This window comes from Pleurodeles waltl, chromosome 11 (assembly GCF_031143425.1).
Source record: "Pleurodeles waltl isolate 20211129_DDA chromosome 11, aPleWal1.hap1.20221129, whole genome shotgun sequence".
Lineage (NCBI taxonomy): Eukaryota > Metazoa > Chordata > Amphibia > Caudata > Salamandridae > Pleurodeles > Pleurodeles waltl.
The window spans coordinates 142,882,231-142,896,188 of NC_090450.1; the positions used below are offsets into that span (position 1 = coordinate 142,882,231).

The 13,958-nt window shown below is 41.4% G+C and overlaps 1 protein-coding gene across 1 annotated transcript in view; it reads right to left on the minus strand.

Moving 5' to 3' along the window:
* The window catches only part of KCNAB1 (potassium voltage-gated channel subfamily A regulatory beta subunit 1), a 522,245-nt gene that overhangs the window by 145,401 nt on the left and 362,886 nt on the right, over window positions 1-13,958 (minus strand). The window contains exon 5 of the mRNA XM_069213297.1: window positions 12,649-12,693. Within this exon, the coding sequence (XP_069069398.1) occupies window positions 12,649-12,693 (45 nt within the window). The remainder of the gene's footprint in view (window positions 1-12,648; window positions 12,694-13,958) is intronic.

Below are 13,958 nucleotides of genomic sequence, written 5' to 3' on the forward strand. Positions count from 1 at the left end.
TGCGTGTTGGCTTGCCTTGTGAGATTTGTAGTTTCTCTTGACTGCGGCTGCTATTAAAAACAAAGCAGGAAAAGATAGAATAATACTCGCCTCTGTGTCTTCAATAAAATTAAGACTTTCCTTCATCATTTACTAGGAAAATCTACATGATTTCGATTTTGGTAAACTGGTCAATGTCTGGAGTATGGTGTGCACTGGCTAATCCATAGCTTTATTTAGATTATCAAGTGCAGACAAATATACATCTCTGTTCTTCTCTGTACCAATAGAGCCCGTAAAGGCAAATTTCTAGCCATCTTGGCAGCAGTAAAATTGCACTAACCTGTGATGTGTGGTCATACGTTTCACAAGTATTACATGACTGAACACTGATTTTTTTTATGCAGAATATTTATCTGCACTGCAAATTGTGTTACACTGATGGCTAGGGTTTTGTTTTTATTTTGTTTGCTTATAATTAAATGCTGCTGAATAACTTGCAGTACAGTCGGCATAGAGTCCTGGAGAATTAGTATGTGAACAAGCACATTATTAGTAGAGTACAACTTTGTAATTAGTTGGTGGTTGCTTTAAGCTGATCCGGTAGACATTTCCAATGCTTTGTAGCAAAAACATATAAAGCACACTGATGGTCCTTCCTGACCTTAGGGTCAGAACTGAGAGGCAGAGGTAAACTCAAAGTTCTGGGAGGCCTGTAAGGGGCCATTTTGGTAAAGGGGTGTGTGACAAGTGTACATAGATTTCAAAAAAGGTTTACTTGGTCATTGGAAGGCAGTGTAAATCTCTAAGCTAACGAGGGATGGAGACTGAGCAGGGGAGACATAGCAAACAATGGGCTGTAAATTTTGAGTCAGCTGTAAATGCTGAATCAAATATTCAGCATTTACAGCTGACTTAAATATTCAGACAGTCTAGGATATAGTGAGTTTCACTAATCCAAGCTTGACCCAAATAATGTATGGATAACTGTAAATTGACAATCAGACATGAGTAAGAAAGCACTTTTTTGCAACATTTTCAGTTAGGAAAAATAAGTGGAAAAGACCTGGGTGATCCAAGGTATCGGTATCAAATTCCGATCAAGCAAGATCTCAAGATTATGCATGATTCAGCAGGATGAAGCACAAAGCTGAAATCAATGGGTCTTCTCTCACTGCCCCAAAGAGACTGTGAGCCCTCATTCACAAGCTGTATCTGAGTTTAGATAATATAATTTTAGTATATCCATTTAGTAACCAATTGTAGACATTAGACATCTGCCATTATTTAACTGGGATATTCCCAAATTGCCATCTCATCTTAGAACATTTGAGCATCATCTGGTTATGACATCATGGGAGATCAAAGGTTTCAATCAAGCAGACAGAGGAGTCAAAGAGATTTTTAATAGAATGGAGGATAACAAATAGTCCTGCGGAATAATGCTCTTCAATGGTGTGCTGGAAGAAAGAAAAGGTAACAAGGACACAACTGAGAATGGTTTTTCAAGATGAGGCAAATCAACCCATAGTTTTCTCTCCATTACCACTCACTTTCAAAGGGTGGATTGGCAGTGCATGAGACATGGTGTCACAGTCTCAGAAATTGTTATCTCTCCAAACTATCACTATCAAATAGATCATCTTAGACAAGTTTTGTTTGGCTAAAATGTGAAGCTATGGAACTATTTGAAAAAAATGGGCTCAAGGTTTTCTGTTATAACAAGGACACGGGTGGAGACATCAACATGTTCAGTCTCCAAAACAAATCTACTTTCTTTCCCTTAACAATTGAGATGCTTAATGAAGAACTAATTTTTAATCAATGTTTTTTCGTCATCTTCCAATTAGAGACAAAAACAGAATACTATAAACCAAATTGATCATGTTCTCAAATGAAAGCAATTATGAAACTTAACATTGTGAAGAGGGTTGTCCTAAAGCCACTGAAGAAGGTGACAATTACATGTTGTTAGAAATGGGGTCTTTGGTTGACAGTCAGGTTACCCACTGTTCAAGCAAGGACACTCACTCTAGTCAGGGTAAGAGAGAATCACTCTCAGCTAACCCCTGCGTACCCCCTTGGTAGCTTGGCAGAGCAGTAGGCTTAACTTCAGAGTCCTAGTTGTAAAGTATTTGTACCAACACACACAGTAACTTAATGAAAACACTACAAAATGACACAACACTAGTTTAGAAAAATAGGAAATATTTATCTAAACAAAACAAGACCAAAACGACAAAAATCCGACATACACAAGTCAAGTTATGAATTTTTAGAGATTAAACTCAAAAATAGCGCTTAGAAACAAAAATGCTTCGATGAGATGTTAATACGGCGTCGTGACGGAGTCGTTCCCAACAAGCCGACGCCAGTGGCACCGGACACGGAGTCGTGTAGACCCCCAAGTACAGTACCTTTGGTGAAGAGTGAAAACAAGCCGATGCGCAAAGTCGGGAATCGCGGCGTCTGTGCGAAACGTTGAATCCGAGCACTTCGAGCGGCGTCGGTCACGATGTGGTGCGGCGACTTCCACGGATTCGCGGACTACAGCGGGGCTGCTGCGGCGTCGGGCCTGCGAAGAGCATCGCGTTCCAGGAAAGGTCACGCCGTCAGGTGCAGGCGGCGTTACCGGATTCAGCAGCGGCGTCGGTCCGGAGTCGTCCGAAGTCGATTTCCTTGGATTCCACCAGCTTTCCTTTCAAGGGCCCAGGGACTGGATAGGGCACCACTTGTCGGGGCAGGAATCTCTCCAGAGACTCCAGGTGCTGGCAGAGAGAAGTCTTTGCTGTCCCTGAGACTTCAAACAACAGGAGGCAAGCTCTAACTCAAGCCCTTGGAGATTTCTTCACAAGATGGAAGGCACACAAAGTCCAGTCTTTGCCCTCTTACTCTGGCAGAAGCAGCACTGCAGGAAAGCTCCACAAAGCACAGTCACAGGCAGGGCAGCACTTCTTCCTCAGCTATCAGCTCTTCTCCAGGCAGAGGTTCCTCTTGGTTCCAGAAGTGTTTCTAAAGTCTGTAGATTTGGGTGCCCTTCTTATACCCATTTTAGACTTTGAAGTCACCTTTCTTCAAAGGGGACTCACACCTACTTGTGAAATCCTGCCTTGCCCAGGCAAGGCCTCAGACACACACCAGGGGGTTGGAGCCTGCATTGTCAGAGGCAGGCACAGTCCTTTCAGATGAGAGTGACCACTCCACCCCTCCCTCCTAGCAGAGATGGCTAATCAGGAAATGCAGGTTACACCCCAGCTCCCTTTGTGTCACTGTCTAGTGTGAGGTGAAAAACAACCCAACTGTCAAACTGACCCAGACAGGGAATCCACAAACAAGGCAGAGTCACAGAATGGTTTAAGCAAGAAAATGCTCACTTTCTAAAAGTGGCATTTTCAAACGCACAATCTTAAAATCAACTTTACTAAAAGATGTATTTTTTAATTGTGAGTTCAGGGACCCCAAACTCCACATGTCCATCTACTCTCTAGGGGAATCTACACTTTAATCATATTTAAAGGTAGCCCCCATAGTATCCTATGAGAGAGACAGGCCTTGCAACAGTGAAAAACGAAATTGGCAGTATTTCACTGTCAGGACATATAAACCACATTACTATATGTCCTACCTTATCCATACACTGCACCCTGCCCTTGGGACTACCTAGGGCCTACCTTAGGGGTGCCTTACATGTAAGAAAAGGGAAGGTTTAGGCCTGTCAAGTGGGTACACTTGCCAAGTCGAAGTTACAATGTAAAAATACACTTACAGACACTGCAGTGGCAGGTCTGAGACATGATTACAGGGTTACTTGTGTGGGTGGCACAACCAGTGCTGCAGGCCCACTAGTAACATTTGATTTACAGGCCCTGGGCACCTCTAGTGCACTTTACTAGGGACTTAACAGTAAAACAAATATGCCAATCATGGAGAACCAATTACGTACACATTTTAAACAGGAGCACTTGCACTTTAGCACTGGTTAGCAGTGGTAAAGTGCCCAGAGTACCAAAAACAGTAAAATCAGAGTCCAGCACACATCAACAACCTGGGAAACAGAGGCAAAAAGTTAAGGGAGACCACGCCAAGGATGAAAAGTCTAACACATGTACCTACAAGAAGGGCACCACCAACTATATTACTAAGTATACTATCGGAGACTGATGGCAGGTCCCACTAAGGAGATCAAAGAGGATTTATTCAAGATACCTAAATGAAGTTGATGCAGAATTTATAGGACCAGAGAAGTTTCAATTTTTGAGAAACAGTTCTCCTTGTGCCCCAGTTCGATATCTCTTTTTAAAAATACATAAAGATGTTCAAATCCCACCCAAAACCAATCATAGCAGGTTGTCAATCACTTTTTGGGCCAATATACAAATACATAGACATGTTCCTTTGACCCTCTATATCAACAGTGAAGTCATATACCTGAGATACTACTGACTTCAGTAAAAAAGTGGAGACTACCCTCAGTGCTTTAAATGGAAAAATAGAAGTGCAGGTACTCTGTAATAGAGTACCTGCTTGTTTCTGAGAAGTGCTGGTACTCTCCAATTAAAAGTATTACATTTTACTCGAGATATGCCGGTACTCTCCCTCTCAAAATAAAAAAGTGCCGGTACTCAGTACCGGAGAGTACCGGCCCATTTAAAGCACTGACTACCCTTGAATAAAAGTACATAATAGCAAGCCACATTCAATGTAGTATCATTATAAACAAATATACCATAGGGTGAGGCCATGAAGATAATAGAACTACACCACAAAGATAGAAAACAACCACACTGCATACCAACAACCTTCCTCCTCTATTTAGCATGAATTGCATTGAAAAGGAATTTCTTTCTCTGCATTGAAAGAGTATCTTTTTCAAAGGCACCACAATAGGTTATTCTTTTGCTCTTTTATGGTTAGCTGAACAATCGCTCACAAAGCATTCAGTTCAACATGCCAAAAAAACAAGACCTCTATAAACTTTTAGGAACATGTTCTGGGGGCATCCTTCTTCAAAAATGCCAAAAGACAAAAACAGCACTTTAAGCAATGAAAGTTTCTATCCCCAAAATCTGAGGGACAACCTCCCTTATGGGCATTTTCTCAGGATTGGATATCTCTGCACACAAAAAGACTATCATTTCCACCACGATGGCAAACTATCTAAAAAACACTAATTGTGAAAGGCCATCAAAAAAACTGATTAAAAATTCCCTTAAAAGAGCATGGGTTACACCACAAGATAAAAAGAGATAGACAAGATAATTTGTGTATCCACATTTTTCCCCAGTACATTTTTTTTTTAAATCAACAACTAGGACTAGAATATTCTGTCAACTATAAACTACAAACCACACAAACTACTATTTGTCTTGAGAAAAGATTAGAGCCTAAAATATAATCTGGTACGAGCCCATTCAAAGATAGAAAAAGTGACAAAACAATCTCCAAAGGAACAACTGGAATCTCCAACCACTGCAAGAGCTCCATAAATGTAGAGAATGCTCTAATTGTGAACAAACAATAGAAGGTGGTGTGTTCAGACATCAAAGGAACAAATGGGTGCTGTTAGGAATGGGGTCTTTGGTTGACATCAGGTTACCCCCTGTCCAAACAAGGACCCCCACTCTAGTCAAGGTAAAGGAGTATCACTCTCACTTATCCCCCGCTCACCCCTTTGGTAGCTTGGCACAAGCAGCAGGCTTAACTTCAGAAGCAAGGTGTAAAGTATTTGTACCAACACACACAGTAGCTCAGTGAAGATACTACAAAATGACACAACACAGGTTTAGAAAAATAGATATCATTTATCTAAACAAAACAAGACCAAAATATGAATTTAAAAACCAAAAGAGCCTTAAATCCTTTAGAAAACAGTGAGAACATTGTTAGCGTACGAAAAGTACCTGGGTAGCATAAAAAAAGACTCATTGGTGAGCGTGTGCAAAAAAGGGCAGTGGTGCGTTGATTTCTCATTCGCAAGAGAGAGCATGCATCGTTGCTCCTCTTGTCGGGCTGGCATGCGTCGTTTCTTCTCTCCCGCAAGACAGAGATGCGTCGATCCGGACGGGAACCTCGGGTCCGGGCAGGCTTTGCATTGAATGTCCGCGCCCAGTGATGCTGCGTCGAAATCCGGTCGCACAGTGTCAAGAAACAGCGCTGCATGGGGGCTTGTGTCGTTAAAAGCAGCCGCTGCAGACGTTCCGCGTCGTTTCTCCAGCGACGTTGTGTCGATCTCTCAGCCGCGATGCAGGTGGAGCGTGGATTTTAGCCGCGAGGCTGGTGGCGTGTCAGTTTTTCAGCCGCAAAGCGGGTGGTGCGTTGAAAGTTTTCCCGCACGCCGGTCTTTGTGTGGATTTCTGTCCTTTTCCACCAGCTGCACCTTTCAAGGGCCCAGAGACAGGTTAGGGCACCACTTGGCAGGTAGGACTCTCAGCAGAAATCCCAAGTGCTGGCAGAGAGAAGTCTTTGCTGTCCTTGAAGCAAGCTCAGTTTCAAGCCCTTGGAGATTCTTCACCAGTGGGATGTCACAAAAAAGTGAGTCTTTGTCCTCTCTCAGGTAGAAACAGCTACTGCAGGCCAACCCGGCAAAGCACATTCACAGGCAAAGGGGCAGTTCTCCTCCTCCAGCTTCTCCAGCTCTTCTCCTTGGCAGAATTTCCTCCTGGTTCCAGAAGTAATCTGATTTTCAGGGATTTTGGGTGCTCTTCTTATACACATTTCTGCCTTTGAAGTAGGCCTACTTCAAAGGAAAGCCTTTGTTGTTTTCAAGATACTACCTTGCCCAGGCCAGGCCCCAGACACACAATATGGGGTTGGAGACTGCATTGCGTGAGGGCAGGCACAGCCCTTTCAGGTGTAAGTGACCACTCCTCCCCTCCCCTCAGCCCAGACGGCCCATCAGGATATGCAGGCTACACCCCAACTCCCTTTGTGTCACTGTCTAGAGGAGAGCTGCAAACAGCCCAACTGTCAAACTGACCCAGACAGGGAATCCACAAACAAGCAGAGCCACAGAATGGTTTAAGCAAGAAAATGCTTACTTTCTAAAAGTGGCATTTTCAAAAACACAATCTAAAAACCAACTTCACTAAAAGATGTATTTTTAAATTATGAGGTCAGAAACACCCAGACTCCTCATGTCTATCTGTTCCCAAAGGGAATCTGTGTTTTAATCATATTTAAAGGCAGACCCCAGGTTAACCTATCAGAGAGACAGGCCTTGCAACAATGAAAACCGAATCTGGCAGTATTTCACTGCCAGGACATGTAAAACACATAAGTACATGTCCCTCCTTTCACATACACTGCACCCTGCCCATAGGGCTACCCAGGGCCTACTTAGGGGTGCCTTACATGTATAGAAAGGGAAGGTTTAGCCTAGCAAGTGGGTACACTTGCCAAGTTGAACTGGCAGTTTAAAACCGCACTCACAGACACTGCAGTGGCAGGTCTGAGCCATGTTTACAGAGCTACTAATGTGGGTGGCACAACCAGTGCTGCAGGCCCACTAGTAGCATTTTAATTACAGGCCCTGGGCACTTCTAGTGCACTTTACTAGGGACTTACTGGTAAATCAAATATGCCAATCATGTCAATCATGGATAGCCAATGTACACATACAGTTTATACTGGGAACACTTACACTTACACTTTAGCACTGGTCCAGCACACAGAAACAAACTGGGAAGTAGAGGCAAAAAGTTAGGGGCGACCATGCCAATTATGCCAAGTCTAACATGTGCATTTACTATTCTCAAACTGTAAAATGGAAAAAAATGTATTATATGTGAAACTATGCCCCTGTGACAAATTATACATCAGTAAAAACAACCAGTAAATATGGAAACACATAACTCATCATATGCCTAGAAACCTTTGTAAAACATTAACAGCGCCTTTGCTGAACTATTTAATATAATACTCTCACTATGCCAGTGACATAAAATGGACTGTATTGGATGTCATCATCAAGAATCGGAGAGGGGACAATCTGGAAGCCCTGCTGTGAAGAGAAGCAAGCTACTAAGATTTGACACTCTTCTTCCATGTCTAAATGAAATCTCGGAGGTGCAAAACATCCAATTGACATTTAGCACCTTTTTCCTGTTCTAATCAGTGAAACGGGCCATCGACAGCCATGCTTAACCAAGGACTTAGTTTCGGTCTCAGCAAAGGGGTTACTCCGTTGCAACAGTGACAGATATTCCATCTGCCATAATCCAAATACCATTGTTTTCTATGGTATTTAGATTTCGGCAGATGGGATATCCACCACCCTTGCGACTGAGTAACCCGTCCGCCGCAATCTAAATCAGGCCCTTAATCCTCACAGACTCCTTCATTCAGTTTCGGAACTATAATCCCCACCATATTCGAGTGATGACACCATTCTGTCATCTGACATAGTTAGGTCAAATTATTCCTCCTGTTGATTGAGGTTTCCAATTTCAGGCTGTGTCAACCAGGAGGGGAGGCACAACAACAAACACCGAGACAAAGATAGATTTATCTAAGAAGACAGGGCTCTTCCACATCTTGTGGTTACAAGAACGGCGAGTTGCAAGCTCACCTAATCTCAGTCTCGTATCTTGAGAGCAAAATATTTTTCAAATAACGTACCGATGTTTATACCTTTACGGCTGCAATCTGAATGCTTTTAAAAAAAACTTTCTCCACCTGAAATGAGTGATTCATACATAACGTTTCTTGACTTTCAGCAGTTGGAAGTTTAAAAATCCATTGTGATATTAATGGCACCTCCTCTACTTTTATACCTCCATACGCACGTAGAATGTATTTCCTGCCTTTTCAATACAAAAAAATACTTTTAATTATCGTCTACTGAAACTCTTTTTCCTGTGGTCTTAATAATCAAGGTTTTATTTCCATTTTCCAACCAAGTCCTTTGCTGTTGCTCATCAAAAGGTATGCATCTTCTGGCACTCACTAATGACACATGGGTGGCACAGTAGTCAGATAAATTTCTGATGTCCCAAATTCCCTTTATTCTCAATCCAGTTCCCTGTCCTGAGTAAACTTTATAACCTGATCAAGTCGGAACGAGTTGATACCATTTCCTAGAGGCAATTTACAATATTCCAGTGTTCATCTGGCAGCCATTTTCAAAGGTGACAGTAATCATTTTAGGCTTTCCCAAAATATTGACATGGCCTCGTACCCCCAGCCTTATTAAAATTGCATGATCTAACCAATAAGGCTAGCCATTATCCATACCCTAATGCAGAATACCTAGGAACCAGCATATTATTTCTAAAATTAAAATGAACATTGTTTTATTTGTGCACATTGGTTGCAGGACACAGGTACAGCACAATGTGTAATACACAGATATGTATACTGATATGTTTGTCTTAATTGTTGTTTTCTCTGTATGATCATTTTGCTTGGGTGATACATGACAAAGTTCTCTCCAACAAACTGAATATGGACTAATGAAATAAAATGATAATCATTTGATTTACTGTACTTTTGATCTATTCTTTATTAGGTATTCCACGTGAGGTATTATTTTTGTTTATAATATTGTGTATGTGGTATAACATTCCTTGGGTAACGACCCACACCTTCATTCATATTCAGGAGCAGTGATATTCTTAATCAAAAGCTGTAAAAAGGCAGACTAAACTGAGAGCAGCTACTAATCCTTAGTTTATATAAAGCTCATGGAGCACAAAGAACAGAACAACCTTTGTCTCAGGAAGAGGGCAAAAACATGCATGAACCTTTTCGGAAACTTTGGCAATGAAAGGTAACAAAATAGTGAATGTTTAGAACTGCAAGAGCAACAGAGCTCTTCTTTAGCAGTGACAGCGCCAGAGCCTGTTTCCATTAACTGAGGACTTCGGCACAGCTAGAAGACAATTATACAACTACACACATTATGGGCAGGAGACTTGGGGGCAAGAATTGAGGCAGTAAAATCTTACCTAGAAAGACCATGGATGAAACTTAACATTCCCCCACTAGTTTACAATTCTAATTGCCTTCTACATTTCACAAGTTTCAGTAAATAGTGTCCAAGGTATTAACAAATCAAATGTGTTGCCCACCCCTTCACCATTGGCGCTGCCAATGTTTGTGCAGATTCATTAAATGGCTAAAAAAATTGTTAGGAAATGAACACGTTTTTATTCCACTTTGAACCATGTCTCCCCTTGGTAGATATTCATGGAATTCAAAATACCAAGAGTAAGCTCAACATGCTGTCTGCCAGATTTCACCCGGATACCTCAAATGATGGCAACATTATTAGAAAATCAAACTTCATAGTTTTCCCTTTTAACCTTGCCCTCCCTACCTGATCTGCGTGAAACCCATATCATTTGGCTCATGCCTGCCAAGTTCAAGCAGCTTTAAAAAACTGTGACAGTTGTGTAAATGAATAAAACTTTTATTGTACTCCATTTACTTTGAGGCTCTTATACAGATCGTCTCAAAACCTGATACACAAGCAGAAAGTTAAACCGGCTATCTGCTGAAATTTGTGCAGGATCCTCCAACAGTGCCTCATCTATGTATGTGCTAACGTTTGGCAGATTAATCAATTCTTCAACAATGCTACATTTATTAGCAAATGAGCACTTCTTTTATCCCCACCCTTTAAATGTGCTCCTCCCATTGATATGCATGTAAGGAACTGAGAATACCTGATTAAGCGGTGCATGCTAAATCACTGCCAAATTACGTGGATCCATCAAATAGAGTCAATATTTTTAATAAACCAAAAATATTTGGGTCCCCCCTTGAGATTACCCCTCTGTTGATCTGTACAAAACCTGACATACCTGTACTGAGTGTTACTTTTCAACCAATTGCCATATTTTATGAAGGTTCATCAAGCAGTGTGAAAGTTGTTAGGAAATTAAAAGAAAATGTTGTCCCTACTTAAACTGTTCCTCTCTTGATGTATTGGCACCAAGGTTCAGATACGAATCAAACACTAGTCCTTTCGAATGTTTGCCAGATTTTGTGCAGCTTCTTTACACAATGCCAAAGTGATTAACAAGTGAATATTTTTTTGCCCCTCCACAAGTTTGAAACTCCAAAGAGTAACCTTAACTTGGTAAGTGTCTGCCAAATTTCGTGCATATCCATCAAGCGGAGATAAGGTACACAAAAGTGTTAACCCTTTCAAGCCCACTTTCACCTTTTTCAAACACTAACAGCAGAAATGGAACTGAACGGATTTTCACAAAACCACAAAAAGTAGGCTTTTGGGGAAAATTCTATATTCATACCAATTCTGGCATAAATCCATTCAGCATTTTTTGTTATATTGGTGAGAACAATCGAAACCTCATCCTTAACTTAACTTTTTCCCCTGCATGAGACTACACACAAATTGGTTTTAACGGGAGGTAGAGCCACATTCGATGCAGCTACGTGATGTCCTCCCATTCACTAAAACGAAGGCAATTTTAATCTGTTTCACGTAATCTGAGAACCAACTAGTGGCGGTGTTTTATGGTGTTACCACCTTAACCGAGAAGTCGACCCTGATCATATAAATTCAGCACTTTTCCCCACAGAAATACATTTCAGTGAGAGCATTTAATTCCACACCATAGCTGAACATACATTTGATCTTATTTAGGATAATGCGGTAAGGGATGAGGTTAAAATTTACATCGGACACATAAGTAAATTCAGGCATTGAGTAAATGAGGCCAATAATGTCAAGTTAAGATTATGGGGAGGATCAGGGTAATTATAAGTATAGGGTTTTGACTGGGCTATGGTGAAGTATTAATGAAAGTATTAAAGGTCTGCGTTAGAGGTGAGTTAATGTTAGAGTCAGCTCTGTGGGTATGTTAAAGCCAGTTAAATATTAAATAAAACACATTGAGTGGTGTTAACTTAGAAAAGGGGTTCTTTTAGGGGAGGAACAACAGTTATGATAAAGGTCAGAGTGCTGGTGTGGGTAACAGTGAGTTTAACACCATGCCAACCTTTCAAAGAAACCCTGAATCTGCTAATATGGGATATCGGTTACTATCACCCTGCATGGGATGTTGAAACTAGCTCAGCCAAGAGGCTGGTATTAACTGCTGCTCTATGTCTGAGATAAAGGTTCAGTGAAAATACGGAGGTGGATGTGAATGGGGGGGCAGTTGCTTTGGTTGCCTACCCATAAGTGCTGCCATTGGAGAGGAAGCTGGTGCTGATTGCCTGAGTGTCCACACTTTGCCAGGCCTTAACTTATGTCTGATGTTCTTTCGTTTCAAGAGGGACTCTAGTGTCACAAATTCCCAATCAGGCAACTAACAGAGGTTTATGCCCTCAGCAAAGCATTTTAACCACTATTAATGCAAGCTGCAGATGGCAAAACACTCTATACACATTCTAATATGAAACCACAGAAAGTGTCAAAGAAAAAGCAAGTTTTCCCTTTTTATTTTCATGTGTGAAATTGTTATTAATATGTGAAATTCACAAATGTCAAAGTGTTTGGTATTTGTGGAATTTCTTGCATTCGATTGATGCAAAATCTCACAGAATATTTTGCCATGGGGAAGTGCTTCAGTTATAAAGTGTATTTTGTGAGAATGGTTCAAGCAGAAAAGGTCTCACAGGCGATATTCCCTTCTCAAGCAGCCCCCCTTACAATTTCTCGCATAACTTTTAATTGTGAGGTTACTTGCTATGACTTACCTCCATCCCTTTTTCCTGATGATATTTCCAAGTATCACCTCAGCCCTGGAAAAGAAACATAACATCACTATAACACAAGTTATGAAGTAATATAAGTGAATTATCACACAACATACATTGAAAATCTTGTTAAATCTGCTGTCACGCATTGTTTCTGTTTCAAGTGCTCTAATATGGCTCGCCCACTCCGCCCCTACAGCTTGCTGAAACGAAAGCTGCTTGATATTGAAACTTCAAGCTTGGATAAACGGACGTTCAGCAGTAAAGTTCATCATTTCACTGAGCAGAATCAATCAGTGTCGTTTGGTGTCATAATGAGGAGGTCTTGTGTGATAAAAATTGCTTTTTCTTCAAATGTCATGTTGCCTTTGCTGCCGGTGCTCTGTGTAAGCATGCAAATCATCACCCCATTCCTACATTGCTCGGCTACACCAGTTCTGCAGATGAGTAGAAAAGCAGATGCAACTCTCTGACAAAAGACATGTCGTTTTGCACCCTACTTTTAAATACTTAACCCCTCATATGGAAACTTAGCATTATATATATATATACGTTCACTGAAAAAAACAAAAGGTTACAGGGACGTTATACTTAGGAAATAGAATTTAAAAAAACATAGAAATTCACTTAAAAAAACAAAGGTTACGGGGATGTTATAATCAGACTCATATTTTAACTGTACCAAACCACAGAAATTCACCAGTTGTAGTTACCTCAAGTAACTATAACTCGTGCCCTCGCCATGCAGTTATTTTGTCAAATATTTTACAGCAAATATTACATTGATATTATCAATGATGTTATGAAAGATGGCCTGATTGCTGTAATTTGTGGGGTAATTGGCAGTGCATGGCAAGCGTAATTCTAGCTATAACTGGCCTTATATGGGCTATCTGGGACGATGAGGGCGCTCTTAAGGGCTCCCCAGTGGTCCCTCCTTATATATTTATTCATTTAAAAAAAATGTTTAAATAAAATGCCCTTTACAAGCTACCTGACACTCCTTAAGGCTTACCCTGGAGTGCCAATGCTTCCAGAGCCAATGCTTCAGCAAGCAAGTAGCTGTTTTGACAGCAGCTCCGTGCTTGCTGAAGCATATCATCTCTTTACAGAGATGAAAGCTCTGCTGTTTGACAGAGGGACCTGCTTTAAAGATCCCTCGGACAAACAGCACAGTATTTGCCATGGCTTGGCTGCAGCGCAAACAGCTATATCTTAGGGGTGGACAGCCCCCGGACATAACAGCCGGTCCTGGGGGATGGCGGTCCCCAGGGCCACCTGTGGCTCCACAAGGGGCCACGCAGCCCCCC